The sequence below is a fragment of the Desmodus rotundus genome, chromosome 2 (genome assembly GCF_022682495.2).
Source record: "Desmodus rotundus isolate HL8 chromosome 2, HLdesRot8A.1, whole genome shotgun sequence".
NCBI lineage: Eukaryota > Metazoa > Chordata > Mammalia > Chiroptera > Phyllostomidae > Desmodus > Desmodus rotundus.
Genome location: NC_071388.1, coordinates 44,784,098 through 44,804,930, shown reverse-complemented (window position 1 = coordinate 44,804,930; position 20,833 = coordinate 44,784,098). Strand labels below are relative to the sequence as shown.

Sequence of the window (20,833 nt, the reverse complement as noted above, 5' to 3'; positions counted from 1 at the left end):
CTTCATTTTATTTAATTACCTTTTTAAAGACTTCATATCCAAATACAGTCACATTCTGAGGTACTGGGGGTTAGGACTTCAGTATATGAATTTTGGTGGTCACAGTTCAGCACATAACACCTCTCATATTTCAAAAGATATATGTGTGCCTAAGAGCCCTGAAGCACCAATCCAAAAGAACCTATGCACCCCAATGTTCATAGCAGTACAGTTTACAACAGTCAAGTGCTGGAAGCAACCTAGGTGCCCATCAGCAAATGAGTGGATCCAAAAACTATGGTATATTTACACAATGGAATTCTATGCAGCAGAGAGAAAGAAGGAGCTTATACCCTTTGCAACAGCATGGATGGAACTGGAGAGCATTATGCTAAGTGAAATAAGCCAGGCGGTGAGGGACAAATACCATATGATCTCACTTTTAACTGGAACATAATCAACAGAAGAAAAAAGGAAACAAAATATAACCAGAGACATTGAAATTAAGAACAATGTAACAATAGCCTGAAGGGAGGGAGGAGGGGACAATGGGAGGAAGGGTTTTCAGAAACTACTATAAAGGACACATGGACAAAACCAAGGGGGAGGGTGGAAGCAAGGGAGGGAAGTGGGTTTGGCTGGAGTGGGGGGGGAGTAGTGGGGGGAAAATGCAGATGACTGTAATTGAACAACAATAAAATAATTAAAAATAAAATAAAATAAAATATTCAGGGAATGAAATATTGGGGAGCTATGAGATATAAATTTTCTAAAATTAAAAATATGTATGTGTGTATATAACTGTATATATTACATACATTTGTGTGTGTATATATGCATATAAACATAATATACATATACATGTATATAATACTACATGTTATATATATATTTATTTTCTTTTTTTAAGTGAAAAAATTGAGAATGAATGTTATCTGGACTCTTAATTTCTTCTCTGAGCAAAACTATTAAGTAAGCCAGACAGCTCTCAAACTTGGAACAATATCTCATTCTCCCCAGGCTCAACCACAGGCCACAGGCAACCGTCTCTTCCACCTACCCCATTGCTAAGTGACTTTATTGAGTTCTGTGCTTGGAAGCTCAGACAAGTAAAAAAAAAATCCACCTTCAGGCTGATGGCTGTGCAGACAATATCTGACCAACCCTTGGTGTTAAAATAATTATGAAATAAAGGGAGTGTGAAACTGTGATGAATCTCAGTCTCTTGGTATCCTTCAATTTTCATCTCATTTTGATCAAAATAATCACAGTATGCTCTTTCCCAGAAAGAGGAGGGAATGCCTAAGAATGGCAGGCCCTACATCAGAGACACTTAGTTAAAAGTCAATAATCATTACAAAGGGAAAGGTGGAATACGTAAGTGGCATCTACCCACGGAATATCTTAGATGGTTTAGGAGGTATGCAGCTCAGTGTATGAGTGGAGGATTTCACCTCCTTTCCACTTCCAGCCAAAATGACAAGATGAAGGAGAGTCAAAATGACACACTTTATTAGCCATTGTCTATGTCCAAACCCTTTGTCTCTCCGTCTCCCTTCCCTGCGACCTCTCATCTCCCGCATGGTGCCGCATCCACATGGAATTCTCTACGTGGTTCTCACGGTGGGAGAACAAGCGGGTTGGCCTTTTGGGCTGGTCCTGGGCACTCAGCAGAATGTTGCTCTTTGGGGGGGAAAGGCAGGACAACCAGCTTCTCACTCATAGGCTCCAGGAAGAGGAAGGAGAGATCGAGGGTTTCTTCCAGGGGATTTGTGGTTAGATCCAGCTGCACAGGGAAGGCCTCAACAGGACCCCTTTCCTGGGAATCTTCAGGCTCCTTATCATCCAGTTCAGGAAGGTACTGGACAGACCCTCTTGGCACAGCTCTGGAGGGTGAGCAAATGGATTCTGCATTTTTCTCCTGGGACTTTTCCACCTTAGGGAGGTTCACAGGTCCCTGGTTAGCAGTAGAAGTTTCACTTCCAGGGGTTGGAGCCTAAAATAAGAAGGCTTTCAATAAGGGGAATGTCCACCAAGGAAATCCCTGCTGTGCCTGGTGCCAGGCTAAGGTATTCTGTGCCTTTCTGACAGTGTTTCAAACGGAGACTAGCTAAAGGGATGGGCCTCTGGTTAACAGGTTATGAAGCAAAACAGATAAGGGCCAGGGGGAACCAAGACTGGTAGAAGCTTGATTGCAAGTCTCACAAATCTAGAATGGATTGATGATCCAGAGAAGTTGAATGGCTTATTCAAAGTCCCCAGTGAGCCATCTCCCTGTTCCTAGTAGTGGTAGCAACATCTGCCTTTTACTAATTGTTTATTCTGTGCCAGGTCCAATACAGTGTCCTTATCCAGGTCTTCTCACTTGCTTCTCACAGGGAACTAAATGAGGTAGGCACCGCAATCCCATTCATAGATGAGGCAACCATCACTCAGAGAGGTAAGAATTTGTCCAGGTCACACAGCTCACAGGTAGCAGAACAGGACCGGAACCCAGGTGGCCTGTCTCAACCATCCTTTCAACTATACCAAGCTGCCTCATAGTAAGTGCTCAATAAATACTTCTGGAAAGGGACTGAATATTTCCATGGAAATAACTTCTCTCTCCAGTTCACTATAAGGGTCTTTGGGACACTGAATTTAATGTCTCGGAGGCCTAAGCCATGCAAGCTAGTCAGTCCCTATTTCTGAAGGAGTCTTATTTATTCTGCAGTAGCACATTGCAACAAAAACACAGACTGATAAGTTTTTAACCAACTATCCTAAGGGTATGAACTCAGGGCAGCCTGAATAAAGTGGTGAGCATGGATTTCAGGAAATAAAAGGAGAGGATGGGGTAGGGACAGCTAAAACATAGATAATCTGCTAAAATATAATCCTTTTGCCCCACAGGAAGACAGACAATGAGAATAAAAAATACCTGTGATTCCAAGAAGTTACAAGTCACCGAGACAAACTTTCTTAAGCCTTCATCATTCAGAGTACCTTGGCAAAGAGCAACAGGCTAAAAAAAGGAGAGAAGATACAATGTTGTTTGAGTTTTACCATTATCAGTGATTGTAAATGGAAATCAACTTGCTTTCCACTTGTGTGGACACACAGCCAATCAACATTTTTATGCTACCACCATGCAGTAGGCAGGCTCTGAGCCAATTCTCTCTAGGTTATTCCTACAAGCAACTACCCAAACAAGGCTAAATTTCCTCCAGTAATGGAAAACTCAGGACTTCTTGAGGAACAAACTCTATTAGAAAATTCTTTATATTGAGTGGAAATTTGTGTCTATACAATGTATCTACCTTTTGTCCTTCTACTCTTGGGTCAATGAAAAAACTTGTTCTCAACTCTCCTATAAAGCAGCCCTTTATGTACAGTCCACCTGAGTTTACTTTTATCAGACAAAGCTAGTCTTACCTCATTCACCTTCTCTTTATTTAAAAGTAAAATAATTTTGCTTTCTTATTACACATGTAATAGTTATTTAGAATATGTGTAAACAGAAAGAAAAAAAAAGACCTGTAGTTACATGAAAGGTACATCTTTTCTGCAATGATTTGTTTTCTTCTAATCTTTTTTCCTATGCATATATATTTCTTCTAGGAAATAGAATTACACTATATATATTATTTTATAACTGTCTTTTGTCACTTAATATATTGTAAAAATCCTTTTATGGCATTGAAGAGTCTTCTATGATCTTTATAATGGCTACCTAATATTCCTCTGTGTTATTTAAGAAGTTCTCTTTGTTAGACACTAGATTGCATCTCATTCGTTCTGTTTAAACATTCAAGCTATATCTTTTCATATATCCCCAGTTAACTCCTTAGGGTAAATTCCTGGAAGAGAAGTTTTAGAGTCATAGAGTATATACATTTTTAAGTGTAGAGTAGTATAATAAAATGTTGCCTCAATTTCTAAAGAATTTTAAGAATACAGTATCCACATAGAATTTATTAAAATGTGCCTAAACAGATTGCCTGAATATTATTCCATCACCCATCTGCAGACAATATGAAGAGAAGATTAGAAATTTTTTTAAGTGGGAAAAATTCACTAATGTAGGAAATTTGGGGGGAATGGTGCTTCATTCTTTCCCTCCTCCTCTTCATCACCAAATCACCCAGGGAAAGGGCTCTAAGAGAACCTTCTGGAGAGACAGCAGGTCCTGGTACCAAGCAGAGCCTGGCCCCTCCAACTCAGGCTAGGATCTGCTGAGCTACCATAATTCATTGGCCTACCTGGTGCCAAAACTAGAGTGGACCACAAAAAGGGAGTTAGAGGGCATGCTTGGCATGTGAATCCTAGAATTTAGGCTATGGAGATTGGATCTGCTTTTCTCTCAGAGCATTCTAAGAGCAGGATATTGGATACAGCAGCCTATTATGGTAAGGAGAAAAGGCAGCAAGGGAAGCCTATCTCCACTGTCTGGCATAATAAAAATGTGTGAGGTTTACATGGAACAAGCAAATGTAACAGGTAGTGTTCTTCTGAATGTGCCCACCCAAAGGGACTCTCAGATACAAGGCATTTAACAGTAAAAATATGTGGGGGCTGAATCTGAAAAAGAGTGGTTCCAGGGAGTCGGCAAGGGACCACTCCATCCTACTAGGAAGAGGAGGAGGAACTCATGCCTGCACCACCTGACAGAACCAGCCCTAGAGCCTGTTTCAGAGGGGCCAGTGTAGCCCAAGAGAAAACTACAACTGCAGGTTCACTTATGTAAAAAGACTGTACTCTTTTCTCTAATCCTCTCTCATTCTTCTTTCAACTTGGAAGATCCAGAATTAAGTAAAAGATTGCAGGAGGGGGAGAGAGGATAAAAGAACAGACCTTGATCCCTTCCTCACATCAGCTCTTAAGTTCTAGATCAGGGTTGAGCTATAGAAAGGGAAGGCTTTGCATTGAATATAAGGTAGAAATTCTGATTCAGAATTGACTGAACAGAATTTTTTCATACCTGAGAGTGAACCTTAATTATCTAAGTGAATTTGTTTCTCTTGCTGAAAATAACCAGAAAGCTAAGTGATCTGCCCAAGATGTCACTGACAAATGAGCAAGAGTGATCTGCAGAATAGTGTGAAGATGCTTTCCCAATTATTCCTTGAGAAAACTGAGATCATTCAACTGACTGGTTATAAAAGGCTTTTGAGAGACACACTTGATATTCAAAAACATACATAGGTTGAAAGTAAAAAGATGGAAAAAATTACAATGTAAACATTAACCAAAAGAGAGCTGGAATGGCTATACAACTATTATACAAAATTGACTTTATGGTAAAAATTGTTACTAGAGAGAAGAAAGAACATTTTTTAATCCTCATCTGAGGATATGTTTGTTGATTTTAAGAGAGAGAGAAAGAAAGAAACATCAATGTGAGAGAAAAACATCAATTGGTTGCCTCCTGTATGCAACCTGACCAGCATCAAACCCATAACCTAGGTATATGCCCTGACTGGGGATCAAACCTACAACATTTTGGTGTATGGAATGATGGTCCAACCAACTTAGCCACCCAGCCAGGGCAAGGAAAAACATTTTATAACAATAAAAGGATCAATTTATTAGTAAGACACAACACCTATACATGCATATGACCTAACAACACAGAGCAAATTACATTAGGAAAAACTGACAGAATTCAAGGGAGACAAGACAGTTCAACAATAACAGGTGGAAACCTCACTTTCAATAATGGATAGAACAACTATGCAGAACATTAACAAAGAAACAGAAGTCTTCTACCACACTATAAATCAACTACACCTGACAGTTGCTGAATGCTTCACCTAACAACAGCAGAATACACATTCTTCTCAAGTGCACATGGAACATTCACCAGGATATATCCTATGTTAGACTATAAATAAACTTTAATAAATTTAAGAATTGAGATCATTCAACATACATTCTCTAACCACAATGAAGTTATTTTAGAAATAGAATAGCGGGAGAAAAATGGAGAATTTCACAAATATGTGGAAATTAAGTAATATATGCCTAAGTAGTCAGTTGGTCAAAGATATCACAAGGAAAATTGAAAAATACTTTGAGATGAATGGGAACAAAGACACAATATGTATGACTTATTGAGAGGCAGTTAAAGAATTGCTTAGAGGAAAATTTATAGATGTAAATGCTTATGTTAAAAAGAGAAAAAAGATTACAACTCAGTGCTCTCCCCCTCAAGAGCACACCCCTGCCTTTCTTCCCTCTCAGGGGTGCATTTCCTAAACTCTAAAGGTCCCATGAGACTTGCAACCAAGGGAGCAATGGGCTAACCAAGGGAACCCATTGGTTAGTCATGCCAGGCTAACCCCCTGAACCTGACTCCAAGGACCTCTTCTCTAACTTCCCAGTGAGTCAAAGCAGCTCCACCTGGGCTCACTTCTTTCCAAAGCAGTCCTGCTTAGGCTCTCTCCTGTTGCTTCTCTCTTCAATGAGTGCATGTATATAATGAATAGCTTTTATTTTAAATTTTTAAAAATTGCCTTTTATTGTTTATGCTATTACATTTATTCCTGCCTTCCCTCCCCACCAGCCTACCTCCACCCAGTCCCCACCTCCCTACCCTCAAGCAATCCCCATATCACTGTCTGCATCTAAGGGTCATGTATATATGTTCTTTGGCTAATCCCTTCACCTTCTTTCATCCAGTCCCCCCACCTCCCTCCAACACCATCAATCTGTTCCATGTATCTGTGCTTCTGCTTCTATTTTGTCCATTAGTTTATTCTGTTGCTTTTTCCATCCTAAGCCCTTCCTTGTTTCACTGTCCCCAGCTAATAAACGTGCACTAAAAATCACCTGGACTTGTGTACTTTCAAAATCACTTGGATTAATGTTGTGAAATCTTTCCTGCACAAAGTCAAGAAACCACACTCTACAGGCCAGCCCAAGGCAGAACCATTCTATGCCCAGTTCCTGTCTGCTGACAATAATGGTCTACAAATCATTGACAAGAAAAAAGATTACAAATCAATAACCTAACTTCTACCTTAGAAAACAAGAAAAGGAAGAGCAAACTAAGCCCAAAGCAAGCATAATGAAGGCAAAAATAAAGAGTAGAGAGAAAAAAAGAATAAAGAAAATAAAACTGAAAGTTAATTCCTTGAAAAGATCAATAAAACTAACAAAACTCTACTTAGAATGTCCAAGAAAAAATAACTCAAAATACTAAAATTAGAATTAAAGAAGGGACATCACTTCTAATCTTTCAGAAATATTCAATAAAAAGGGAATACTATGAATAACTGTGTGCTGGCAAATTAGATAACTTAGATGAAATGAGAAAATTCCTGGGAAGACACAAGCTACCTAAATTCACTGAAGAAGAAATGAACAATCTGAATAGACTTATAATAAAAGATTAAATTATTAATCAAGAAAACTTCCCACAAAGAAAAATGCAGACCCACGGGGCTTCATTGGTGAATTCTATCAAACATTTAAAGAAGAATGAATATCAACTCCCTCACAAACTCCTCCAAAATGAAGTAGAAGAGGAGGGGAAATTTCCCAACTCATTTTTTGAGGCCAGTATTAAATGCATGTGAAAATCAGCTAGAGACAACACAAGAAAACTATACAGGTCAATATCTCTTCTGAATATAGATGAAAACTCTTTTAAAAAAATACTGGCAAATGAAATAGCAACATGTAAAAAAGATTATACACCAGGATCAATTTGGATTCATCCCCAAAGTGGAAGATTGTTTTAACCTACAAAAATCAATCATTGTTATATACAATACTAATAGCTTAAAGGAGGGGAAAATCACATAATTACCTCATTAACACAGAAAAAGCCCTTGACAAACTCTAACACTCTTTCTTCATAGAAAAAACATTCAACAAACTAACGATAGAACTTTATGAAGGTCATCTATGAAAAACCTACAGTTAACATCATATTACATGATAAAAATACTGAATGCTTTCTCCCTAAAAACAGGAATAAGATAAGGATGTCTGTTCTCCTCTCTTTAACATTGCAGTGAAAGTTCTAAGTTCTAGCCAGGAAGAAGAAAGAAGAAAGAGGAAAAGAAAGGAAGAGAGAGTGAGAGGGAGGGAGAGAGAGAGAGAGAGAGAGGAAGGAAGGGAGGGAGGGAGGGAGGAGGAGAAAGAGAGAGAAAAGGAGAAAGGAAAGGAAAGGAAGATTAGAAAGGAAGAGGTAATCTATCTCTATTTGCATATGACATGATCTTGTATATAGAAAATCCTAAGAAATCTACTGGAAACTGTTAGAACTAATAAATCAGTTCAGCAAGTTTACAAGATACAGGTCAATATATAAAAATCAATTGCATTTCTATAAATTTACAATGAACAGTCCAAAAATAAAATTAAAAAGACAAATACATTATAGTAACATCAAGAGAATATTTAGGTGTACAAATAAATGAAGGTCTTGTATACTGAAATTACAAAACATTGTTGAAAGAAACTAAGTTCTAAACAAATGGAAAGACATAGAGAGCAAATAGTGTCCAGGGTCTTGGGTAGGGGGGCAAGGAGAATGACTGCTAATGGGTATGGGGGTTCTTTAGGGGCTGATGAAATATTCTAAAATTAGAAACGGTGGTGGCACAACTCTGAGAATATACTAAAAAGCCACTAAATTTGATACCTTAAAAAAGTCAGTTTTATGGTGTGTGAATTATTCTTCATAAAGCTGTCATTAGAAGTAAAAAGGGGAGAAAAGACTTTCAATGCATTTTTCCCAATTGTGTTACAACACACTGTGCCAGCTGGCATTCCCACCAGGTGTGTCAAATGGTTTCAATGCGCCCTCCCAATCCTGGATGCATCCTCTCAAAGAGTCCTGGTTGACTTTGTTCTTCTTAGAGAGTGGTCCAAGAAATGAAACACCATGCTGTATTCCAAATGTAACTGGATTTGTTCAGATAAAAGCAGGACCATCACCAACCACTGAGGAAATTTGTTTATATATTTTATAGCCTCTATGGATCATTTTATGCAAAGGCATAACATTACTGATGAAAACTGCACTTACAATGAAATACTACTGCATCTGGGCCAGCACAATCCTTGAGGGGAAGAAAAGTGTCTCATGCATTCCAACAGCTCATGTATAGTTTATGTTCAATACATATATATAGATGATTTGTGAACACAAATCCTAAATTATGAAGACATTCAGGAAAACTCACCGCAGAGTCACGGGGCGGAAGTGCACAGCTGCTGGCCTGGGGTTTGGTACAGGGTGACTCTTTGATTAACTATTCCACAAAGTAACTGATGCCAAATCCCCCCTGGTATGAGGCAAAAGTTGAGAAACAGAAATCAAACCTCTCCGTGTGGAGAAATAACCGAGTTTGGCCAGCATAATCTTTACAGAAACCATAATCAGTGTCAACTCAGGTCTCCTGTTGTCCCTGTAATCCCCACCATGATCAAACCAGGTATGATGATTTTGTTATTTAGAAAACATAATCAGCATACCTTTCTTCCCTTCTTAACTATTTGAGTGGACTCCTTGGGGTGAGCTTATTTTTCTTCAAGTAGATTTGTTTTTAGATTAGTTTCTCTTTATATGACAGATATCAACATAATTCAAAAACAAATGAGCCTCCATTTCCCCTAACCCATAAAACTCAACATCCACTTCAGGCCTTATCACGGAGTGGAAGTTGCTAGATGAGATGCATAGTCAATCAGATACGAGACTGTAGCTGTAAATAGTGAACCCAGGAGAATAACCCAAGGAGACCATGAGTCCATTTCCATTCCTGCCTTTAAGGCAATGAGGTAAAATCAAATCCCACAACTATTGTGGGAATCCCAAGGAACAGCTCAGAAACTGAAACACGATTGAATGTGCATCAGGTCTACCAAGCTAAGGAGTGAAGAAAGGCTCTTTGGTTCTAATCAAAAGACATGCCTTAAAACCCTCCTCTCGGTTTAGAATCGATAGCGACAGTCATGAATCACATTGCTGCTGTAACTGGGCACTTCAGCCTCACCTGCATAGGTGCCCTGGTGACTCTGAAGAGAGAATACTGCTTCAAGATACTCTCGTTGTTGAGTTTTGCAAGAGACTCGTGAACAGTTTCCAGAATTCTGGGATGTGACAAGTTAGTAGGGCTTGGGCAGTCAGGACAATTAATGCGAATCTTTTCCCGAGAAACTGTTGATGCCAAACAGAGCAGTTTTAAAATAAAGCTCCTTAATAATTTTTAATCCTACAAAGCATATGACCACAATAGAAGCAGAAATTTAAAAACATGAAAAGATACTCAGTTTGGGCAAGGATGGAGTGGGAAAGGCGTTATCTGGAATGAAACTTAGCTGTCAGCAGTGAGTTTTCTGCAACTAATATGTATTTCTTTCATAATTTATTAAAAAGTCAAAGCGAGATTTTTTTACCTCACACAAATTATGCTAGGAACTTTTGTGCTATGTTCAAAAACATGTATGTATTTATATTGATATAAAAACTTTCCCCTCTATTAGTAGCTCATATCTTCTATCATTATTGCCTCTGTAAAGCAGCTGAGTGTCTTAAAAGGTTGGGATTTATTATTGATATGTCTTATTCACCTTTTAGTCCCCAGCATCTAAGAGAATGTGTTTAGCAAATGCTTGTTGAGTGAATGAATGAGTGAATGATATATGAAAGACTACGCACACTCTCTCTGGTTAGAAAATGGAAATGAGCCAGAAAAAAAAATTAGCCAAGTCACTGTACTACTGGACAGAATAATCATTCTAATGGTAGAGCCAGAATTTCTGACAGGGAGGGGCTGGGGCCAGCAAAACTAGTGTGAAACTCAGGCTAGAAACTTGTCTGCAAATTGTTTTTGCAAAGCAAAATAATTGATCAGTTTTGTGTTTATTTGAGTGTATTTGGGTGTACTATGCAGAGTTATATCCATAGGTTGTCACCCCTGGCATGATCCCCACATGTCATTTTCTGACCTCCCATGCCTCTAGTACCTGTGACTTCCAAGTCCTGATCTGTTTTATTAGTTGTTGTTCTCTAACTTAAGTAAGTCTTTTCACAACTAGGAAGCTCAACCTGTGGCTAATAAAATATTTGGTCTGTTGCCTTATCCCTCAAAGGAACCAGCAGCATTGTTATGGCCTGGAGCTTGTTAAAAATGCAGACTCTCAGGCCCCGCCACAGGGGTATGGAATCAGAGTCTGTAACTGAACAAGTTCCAGGGGAGTCACATGCACATAATAGTTTGACAAGTAGCCATATACGATTTTCCTATGCCTTGGATTCTTGCTTTCCAAAGAAAGATCCAGAATGAATGCATGTGCTTATTTGAAATGTCCTTAGTTTCAGCCTCATTTTTACTCCATTTACACACACACTTGTTCAATATTATGGACTCCTTATACTTGACAGGAACTAGGGGAGGGTTGTAGCCAGAAGAAAGAAGACATAAAATATACTACACAAAATAAAATTGAACACCTCAAATCAAGGCAGTGCATGGTCTGTGCTCCATGAGTGGTTAGGTTACAGTTTTGTAGGAATGAGAACAGAAGAGCTTGTTCCTTTCCTGAATAGAGAATGCTGTGGAAGAAGTAGCATTGGCCATGGTCCTTAAAGAATAGATATGAGTTCCAAGAGCAGGAGGTATCAGGGGAGAGCATCTTCAGCAGAGGGAAAGGCACAAGCAAGATGCAGAGATGGGAAAGTGCAATATGGATTCAGAAAATAGAGATACTCTGTTGAACAAAGAGCAGAGTTGGTGTAGTCAGGGAAGTAATGGCATAGACATCTAGAAAGGCAGCCTGGGGACCAGTGTAGAGATGATGCCATTTATGTCAGACTAAAAAAAATTGGGATTTAATGCAGTACTCATGAATAAATTGTTGATTTAGGAAGACTAATTATGGGAAGAGCAGTTTAAGTTGAATTTCACAAGGGAGGCAAGTATTGGATATGTTAAGAACCTGGTCTTAGTATGAATAGGAAGTAAGGATAGAAGAACCCTATACATTCTGGGCATAGCCCTGCTTAATTCTATTTTTCCACCTTCCATTAAAATAAAATTTTTAAAAATCAGAGTGCTCACTTACCTGGACGAAGAGTACAGTTATAAGCAGTTAAATAGAGAACTCTTTTTGGATAGTTAATGTAAAATACCACTTTGTATTCACCATAAACCTGGAACCAACAAACACATTTTATGACATCATAGAATAAACTCTAACTTTTTAAAATACTCACAAAATGAAATTGGACATTATATTTTCTGAGTAATGAAAAACTTAAGGTCAATTTTGGTGGCTTTGAGTGTGAGAAACTGTCAGCTGATCATTGAACAGTTTAACCATCTCCTGGGACACAGCTAGGCCACATTTCCTAGCCTCCCTCCCAAGCAGTAGGTGTGACTGTGTATAACTGAATTCTAACCACAAGAAGCTGAGCAGAAGTGGCTGCAATCACTTCCCAGACTGGACCATAAAGATCTCCCCTGTGTGATCTTTCCTCCATGCTCTTTCTCTTTCTTTCTTTTTAAAAAAGATTTATTTTTAGAAGGAAAGGGAGAGAGAAAAAGAGGGAGAAAAACATCCATGTGTGGTTGCCTCTCACACACTCCCTACTGGGAACCTGGCCCACAAACCAAGTATGTACCCCGACCTGGAACCTAACCAGTGACCCTTTGCCTCACAGGCTGGCACTCAAGCCACTGAGCCACACCAGCCAGGGCTCTTTCTCTTCCTATAGCTTCATGCAGTTGATCATGGTGAGGTGACTACAGAAGCCAGGAGGTGAAGGTGACAGAGTCTATAGCCACGATGTGGAAGCAACCTGGGTCTCCAAGTCACTCTTGAAGGAAAGCCTCCTCTTGATCAGGACTTTCTATTTTGAAGTTTACATGAGTGGGAAATAAACTTCCATCATGTTGGAATCAGTATGCACCTTTTAGGGATGTGTCACCTTCACAAATATTCACAACAGGGTGAGTGGGACGCAGAAATGTCTCTTCAAAATCAGATAGGTGCAGTTTGACAAATCTGGTTAAGTGACTAGAAAAGTTACCTTGATTGAATAGTTTACTTCTAAACATTATCTTGCACTCAAAAGTGCTATATCAATTAATGGAAATAACTCAATGGTCATCTTTAAAAGGCTCAATTCTGAGCCCTTTTGGGTTTTATGATTCCAGGAAACCCTTCCACAGCACCTCTGAAAGCTCCCATACGGTAAGCCCTTCCTTTCCCCAGCCTCAAACTTCATGTCAGTGTTCATTAAAAACAGAATAAAGCAAAATAAAACAAAAAAAGCTCTGCCTTTACTTCTTCCACAGCCTTCCTTAAACACACATCCAGAGCACTAGAGCTCAGCTCTTTTTCTTTTCTTTTTTTTTTAATTTAACATTTTTTATTGTTGTTCAATTACAGTTGTCTGCATTTTTCTTACAATTTAAATACCAGGCTTGGAGCCTTCAGAAAGGTCTTGGGAACAGGAAATAAGTTGGGGGCAACTTTTCAACTCTAGGGCCATAATCCCAATGGGACTCTCAGAAATTCCTCTGTTTTGTCTAATAGAATTGGAGTAACCACATGAGCACCATGCCCAAGAAAATGTTTATAAAGAAAAACATTTAAAAGATGGCGCCCATTGAAAAATCTTCACTCCATAGACAGAGAACACGTAATTTCTCCTCTAGAGCTCCTGGGAAACAAACACTGACAGATTCATGAAGGATCTTCACCCTACAGTCCCTTAACGCCTTCTTGCTGAGCACATGGCAGTCAGTCTCTAACACGTCCAATGTGAGATAGAACAGAGATCCCAGACCATCCTGTGGGAAGGAGTGAAGAAACGCACCACACCCCACATGAAGCAGAAACCCCTATAGACTGGCCCAAGAGTCTGTGGTTTACGGCAGAGCCCAAGGCTACCATGGTTGTGATGATTTCTTATAAACTGTGGGGCACCAGACAAGGGTCAGAGTAGGATACTGTTAGCACTTGTTTCTAATGACAGTAAGAGCATATACAACACAACCTAGCAGAGGAGAACAGAGGGTTTTTAGCAGGTTTCCAATTTGGAAAGTACCTACCAATGTGTGTCTCTGGATTTCCACCCGCTGCCAGCCTACGCAGCTAGTGTGAACACCTGCCCCAGATAGAGGACTGTTACTTGCCTGTCTGTGTTCTCAGGCATCACGCACTCGGTTGAGGCTCAGTACATAGCCTTCCTTTCCGTCACTGTTGATGTCCTTCAGGGCAGAGCCTGCCACAGCCAGCACATCTGAGTCGTTGCAGGCCTGGGAGAGGAGAGAGAAGGGGCTGGGTAACATCGGGGGCATAGATCTAGCCGTGCAGCATGCAACCAAGGTGCAGAGCACCAGAGGTAGGAACATACCCATTCTGTGGGGAACAAGACCCAGGGTGATTCAGTATGTGGACCTGCAAGGATGGGCTACTTACACAGCTCTATAAGGCCAATTGGAGCAGTTTTCATAATCACAATCTGAACACATGACCAGAATTTAAAACACAATGTCTCACTTTATCTCCTGGAACTCTATATGTGAATTTCTCTGAATCAGCACTTTGGATGGGATTTGTCAATGTTTCTAACCTTAGGCCCATGAGCGACCTCATATTCTTGTACATGTAAGCAAAATGACATTTCCTAACCATTTCCTGAGAAATCATAGTAAACATGTGAATCAAGGCCCCTGGGAGGTCATGACCATACCCTGGTTTCCTCCCAAGCTCCACCTGAATCAGAGTACATAGACTGTCCCATTCTCCCATTTCCCCTCACACCTTCATCCAGCTGATGTCCTCGGCCACACTAATAGTTGTCCCAGTCATGGAGCCTGGGGTCATGGGTCATGGTGCCAACAGTACTCAGTGAATTCATACTTCCTGCCTGAACTCCTGTGTTACCATTCTTGTTAGTTCAGAGAAAATGCTCTAACCCCAAATCACCTGCACAAAAGACCAGTAAGATTCATAAAGCACTTTGAGATTGGCTAGAAAGTGGTCTATGTAGTGCCGTTTAGGTTTTTTAAAACAAAGACTTAATTTAAGTAAAAAAAAAAAGATATCAATAGTTCCTGATCATACTCCATATCTATAATTCCTTCTATGGAGCTGTGTGGAAGCAAATTTATAAGGAAGCAAAAACCTTAATATTAGGTTGTGTTTTATTAGATTTTATTTATTTTTAGAGAGAGGGGAAGGGAGAGAGAAAGAGAGGAAGAGAACCACTATGCACGAGAGAAACATCAATCACTTGCCTCTTGTATGCATCCTGACCTGGGATGGAACCTGCCCCCAAGGCACGTGACCCAACTGGGAATTGAACCAGCAACTTTTCACTTTGTGGGATGATGCCCAACCAACTGAGTCACACGGGTCAGGACAAACCTACTATTGGGTTAGCCAAAAAGTCTATATAGTTTTTATCCATTGAATAAAAGACACATTTTTCAGTTTCACCAATAACTTTATTGATTTGGATATTTGAGTATGCTGGCTATCTCCTGAGTGTATAGTGTTGATCACTATCACCTTCAACTGGTCTACCTGATCATGGAGCATCGTCCAATGAGAAATCTCCAGCACCAAACTTCTCAGACCACTTTTGACACATTCAATCAGTCACTGCACCTTCTCCATACACTGCACAAATATCTGTTTGTGCTTCAGTTGTGTTTTTACCTTTCTTGAAATAATAGAGTAATATGCCAAAAATGTTGCATATTTTCTTCAATCTTCAATATTAAAATGGCTACACAAAAATTCACCAATTTTGATATGTTTTTTTAATGCATGCTGATATGATAGCTGTCACAATACAATGTAACAAAGTTGTTTTGAATGAAGTTAAAGACAATTAAGCACTACTGGAGCCGTCATATGGAAAAAACAAATTAACAGAGAGATAATGATAGGCAGGTAGACTGGGAATACCAGTAGTCCCGAAAGGTTGGGGCTCTTGTTTTTCTCTTGCAGGTTCAGAAGTTTCTACTGATTGGAATTGTACAAAATACAAATATCTTTTAAATACTGTCTATTTAAAAAATCACGCACATCAGAGTTAGTCTGTTGTAACAGAAAAGAACCAAAACAGGAAGCTATTCCATAGAACCCTAGTCTGTGACATGTGTTCCCCATCCTGTACTCCCCCCAGCCTCACCCCCACTCCACATCATCCTCAGTGTTCTGTGCTTCAATAAGTTTGGGAACCCCTGCATTCACAGATGTACAGTCTTATAGCATCTCCACACACATTAGATGTTGAAAGCTCTCCAAAGCTTTGAGGTAAAGAAGTCTACTTGTGCCACAATGCCCTATATTATTTCACTATAAGACAGGTCTTTGTAATACTTACTACAAAATGCAACTTGGGAATTATTGCACTGGTAGATAAGGATTGCTATCTAAGTTTTTTAATATAAGAAACTGTTCAGTGGTATTAAGATTTGATGACTAGAATTGAAAATATTCCAAATGGATTGGAAAAAAAATTTATTGGCCTGAACCAAAATTCAGCTTGTGGTAAGCCATGACTGATAACGGTGAACTAAACATAAACAAGGCATTTAATGTTATCTATGCTTATTTAAAACCTTAATTTCACACTAAGCTTAAACATAATGATCTGTGTTGCTAGTTAGGGTTACTATAATTAGCTACTATGATACAGTTTAAATTTTTATTAAAAAGTTGAATGAAAAATAGGTTTTTTAAAATTTGCTAACCAAGTCATGGCATTGTAGGTTTTTCAGTGGTCATATATACATGGTCTTACTGAAAAGCACCCTTAATGGGAATTTAGTGAATCTAATCAGCAACACCTCAGCCAAGAAAACTGAGATGTAGGAAGATGAAGTACCTAAACAAAAATCATTACTGAATTAGGGGCAGAATCAGTACAGAAACATTCTAGTTTAGAATTCTTTTTATCAAACCAAGCATTTTAGCAGTAGCCTAGTTCTAATTCTTTTAATTATCAACTGGATACACTTGGAAAGTCACTGAGCCACTATCAGCCTCAGTAGCCAGATCTTTAAAATGGGTTCGTCATACTCCCATCTCATAGGAGATTATATACAGGGAGGACTGGACCTGCACCTGGCACACAGTGGTAGCTTTGTTTTAAGTATAATTATGGTAGTCGCTTGAAAGTCCACAAGTCCTTATTGAGCACCTCCACAGGGAACTGTGTCAAGCTCTCTGGAATCAAGGGTTAATAAAGCTAATTAGATGAATAAGATACAGTCTCTAAGTAATTTCTACAAGCCAATAACAGTTTTTGAGGCTTGGTTTACAAACCCAAGTCTAATGATCCCAGTTCCTTTGAGAGAGGCATTAGGCATTGTTTTCAAATAGGAACAACACTAGGAAAATGGGTATGAAAACCAGACAGCATGAACACTCGACGTTCAAATTCTGGGGTAAAACAAAAATTTATAGCCATGAGTGAACAAACATTACAGAGCTGGAGTGATGTACGGAAAGGGGTTGAGAAGGACCAAGGACACAGCAATGGAGAAGGGCCCAAACTGGAGGAGACAGCCTGAGACTGAGGAAATGCATCAAACATGTTTCAGTTCTGACGAGAGGGAATTCCTGCCTTTCTCTTTACCTGACATCATTCTATTTCCAGGAGATACCACTCCTTGAATCCAGTACAATGAAATTTGCTTACAACTTCCCAGGGATCTGAGTTTTAACCGAGTCTCCAACAACCTGAGCCCAGCCTCCTTCTAGGTTGTGAAGTATGGGAGCCCTGGGTGAGAAGGGGGAGGAACAGGTGAGTCTTTGGGGTCAGACAGGCCTGGTTTAAATTTCACTTCTGCCATTGCATGGTAGGGGGCCTGAGACATTGGGTACACCATAACATTTAGTTTCTTGTCCATAAAATAGCAGCACCCCCAGTACTCTCTCTCTCTCTCTCTCTCTCTCTCTCTCTCTCTCTCACACACACACACACACACACACACACACAGTTGCACTCACTTGTAGAAAGAGGGGGACATATTTCCTCTTTCCCTGGGAACTGCACCCAAGGAACCCTTATGCTGGGTGCCCATCATGTGTGGGGACAATTCTAGAACCAATATATAGAAGTGAAGTTTTGGCATAGAAGTGAAGAGCAAGGTCTTGGAGACAGATCATCCTGGATTGGAATCTGGGTTCTGGTTTAGGGTAATCCTCTAATCCAGTGCTTTCCAACAGAAGCACAGTGCAAGTCACATGTTTAATTTTAAATTTTCTGGTAGCCACATTAAATATGTAAAAAGCAACAGATGGAATTAATTTTAATATTTTGCTCAACCCAAATATTCAAAACATTAGTTCAATCTGTAATTAATATAAAAATATGACTTAGATCATTTACATTCTTTGTTTCGCACTACTGCATGCCTTCATTCAGGCTGGCTTCACTTAGGGTGCTCAGTAGTCACATGTGGCCACCTGATCAGACTCACAGGCTCCTTCCGGCCAAAGGAAGGCAGCAGAATCCCGCTCTCCTGAGGCTGCAGTAAGGACCAGTCCTGGGGAAATGAATGCCAGGTGCTTGGTGCAGCCCCAGAACACAGGACACCTGGGGACAATGTCTTCTGTCAGTGCTGTGACTGCTTGTTGTGGTCCTTACCTCGTCTCACACAGTGCAGATCCCGAGTGACTCTGCTGGCCACCTTTTCCCAGTTTACCTGAATGGAGAGTCACCACCAGGTGAGCCAGGTTAGGAGAAACAGGGACTTGATTTTCCTTGAGCCAGGAGGGTACAAGGCCTCCCAGAGACCCTCCTCCTGACAAGTGTGTGTCAGGGCATCGATTTAGGATTGGTTTTAGAACCACACAGGTGGACAGGTGAGCTATTGTTTGCTGCAGAACTGGGTGAGGTGTGGCACCTGGCATTAGGTCCAGGGAAGTTAGAAATATAGGTACCAAGTCTTGACCTGAGATGGTGGGGTGTGTACTTACCAAAGTTGTGCAGCAGCCACAGCTCCAAAATATCAAGCTAGTTCTGACCTGCTAAGAAATGATCTCTGCAGCTGGTCAGTTTGTCTCTCTCTCTCTCTTCCCCTTCTTTATCTTTTCTTCCTTCCACAAATCCTGAATAAAAATCTGCTTGATATGCTGCCAAGGCCCAGTGTTCCAAGTAGAGAGTGGAGCAAAAGTAGGTTTACAGTTGTGAGTACGTAAAACACAGAGTTCATTCTTGTTTTATTATTTATTAACTATTGTATTATTTTCCATAGGAACAACTGTAAACCCACTTTTGCCTCACCCTTTAATAAATAACACTGATGAGTTCTCAGTGTGTGCCCAGTCCCATCCTAAACACTTTGTGTTCCTTCTCTCATTTAAGGCCCACAGCCAACCAGGGCTGTAGGTACCAGTGTTATTCTCACTTTACAGATGAGGAAATCTGAGGAACAGTGAGACTGAGAAGCTTTCCCAAAGTCTTATAGCCAGGGTTTGTGTCTAACCCATGTAGCTTCAGAGAAGAAGACACAGTGCTTGCCCTCGATGAGTGGGTACCAAGAAAGCAACAGAGGGAGAAACTAGCTCTGTTGGAGAAGTCACTTCATAGAGGAGGTTACATTCAGTCTGGGGCTTGAAGGATGAATAGGAATGTGCCTGATGGGCCAAGGAAATGGGAGTAAGAGTAGTAAAAGCAACAAATATGAATTACATAGTTTACCTTCTGTCCTTTCATCACTTTCCATTGTCTCCTCTATAAACTGGATGGCGTTTGTCACCGCTAAGCTACCCAGTAGCCTCAGGCCACCTTTTGACAGTCTGTCTCCTGAAGTACCCTACACCTGGAACCTCTTTTCCTCCCTTACTCTTATCAATCACATGCAGGCAATGTATGAGAAAATTCAGAATGTTTAGAACTCATTTTTTAGTGCCCAAAATATTCTTGGGCAAATCTGTTGGGCAAAGTGGAACTTCCTCCAAGAATCCCTAAGGTGCTGTGGCCTAAAGCACAGACTGTAGGCTCAAACAGCCTGAGTTGGAACCCCAGCTCTACCACTCATCTGCTGTGTGACAAAAAGGCTTCTCACTCTCTCTGAATCCCTCATTGATAAATCGAGGCCAGAGTGAATCCATAGGATGGATGTGAGGGTAAATGAGATCCTACACAAGAGTACCTGGCACACGGTTTGCCTTCAGCACCTTGCCAAAGAGAATCTAAAAGATAAGAAGGGAAGGCAGGTAGGATCTCCAAACCCACATCTTGTACTCAGAGTGATAAATGAGGTTGGAGGCAGCAGTCCTGCTTTATGAAGAGATGTCAAAGGTTTGTAGGCCACATATTCAGGTTCCTGAGAACCCAGGGTCACACAGGCCTGGGAGCTGACTCAGACCAACCCAATGCACAGCAACTGATGTATAAACCAGAAGCCTGATGCTTCATTTACACTGTAGAGGGCTGCCTCTCTGGCATGTCCCCAGCAGGGATGGAGAAACATTGACAAGTTCTTCCTCTCTCACCACCCTTTTGTTTCCTGCAAACGGACTGCATTGTTACTTCACAACACCATGCAACAATGCACCTGGCTGAGCCACAGCCTTCATTAGTGTCTTCCACTGCCAGGCATACACCTCATTCCTGCATTACAGGTGAGGTCCTAGGCATGAGGCTAAACTTTAATTAGGAAGAGTCTCTTTCTGAAAAGCTACCCAGCACCCTAGCCTGACCTGGGCACTTCCCAAGTTACCTCACCAACACCTTTACAAGCCAGCTCAGAGGGTGAGGCCTTCCTGCAGCTGGCTTCCTTCACCCACAGGTGCTGGTTCTCATGGGTTTCACTCCCAGTGGGAGGGTTTATTGCTACATTCTACACTAACCAGTACTTCCCATACACTGACCAAAGATGGG

At 40.4% G+C, this 20,833-nt stretch overlaps 1 protein-coding gene across 1 annotated transcript; it reads right to left on the bottom strand.

Annotated features, from left to right (window-relative positions):
• Positions 1–1,479: 1,479 nt before the first annotated feature.
• Positions 1,480–18,626, bottom strand: FETUB (fetuin B). The gene is given in 8 exon segments (XM_053919427.1): positions 1,480–1,975; positions 2,900–2,983; positions 9,156–9,257; positions 9,969–10,132; positions 12,040–12,127; positions 13,662–13,772; positions 14,118–14,343; positions 18,593–18,626. Coding segments are annotated over 7 exon segments (1,152 nt in total). The 5' UTR covers position 14,343; positions 18,593–18,626; the 3' UTR covers positions 1,480–1,597.
• Positions 18,627–20,833: the final 2,207 nt, after the last annotated feature.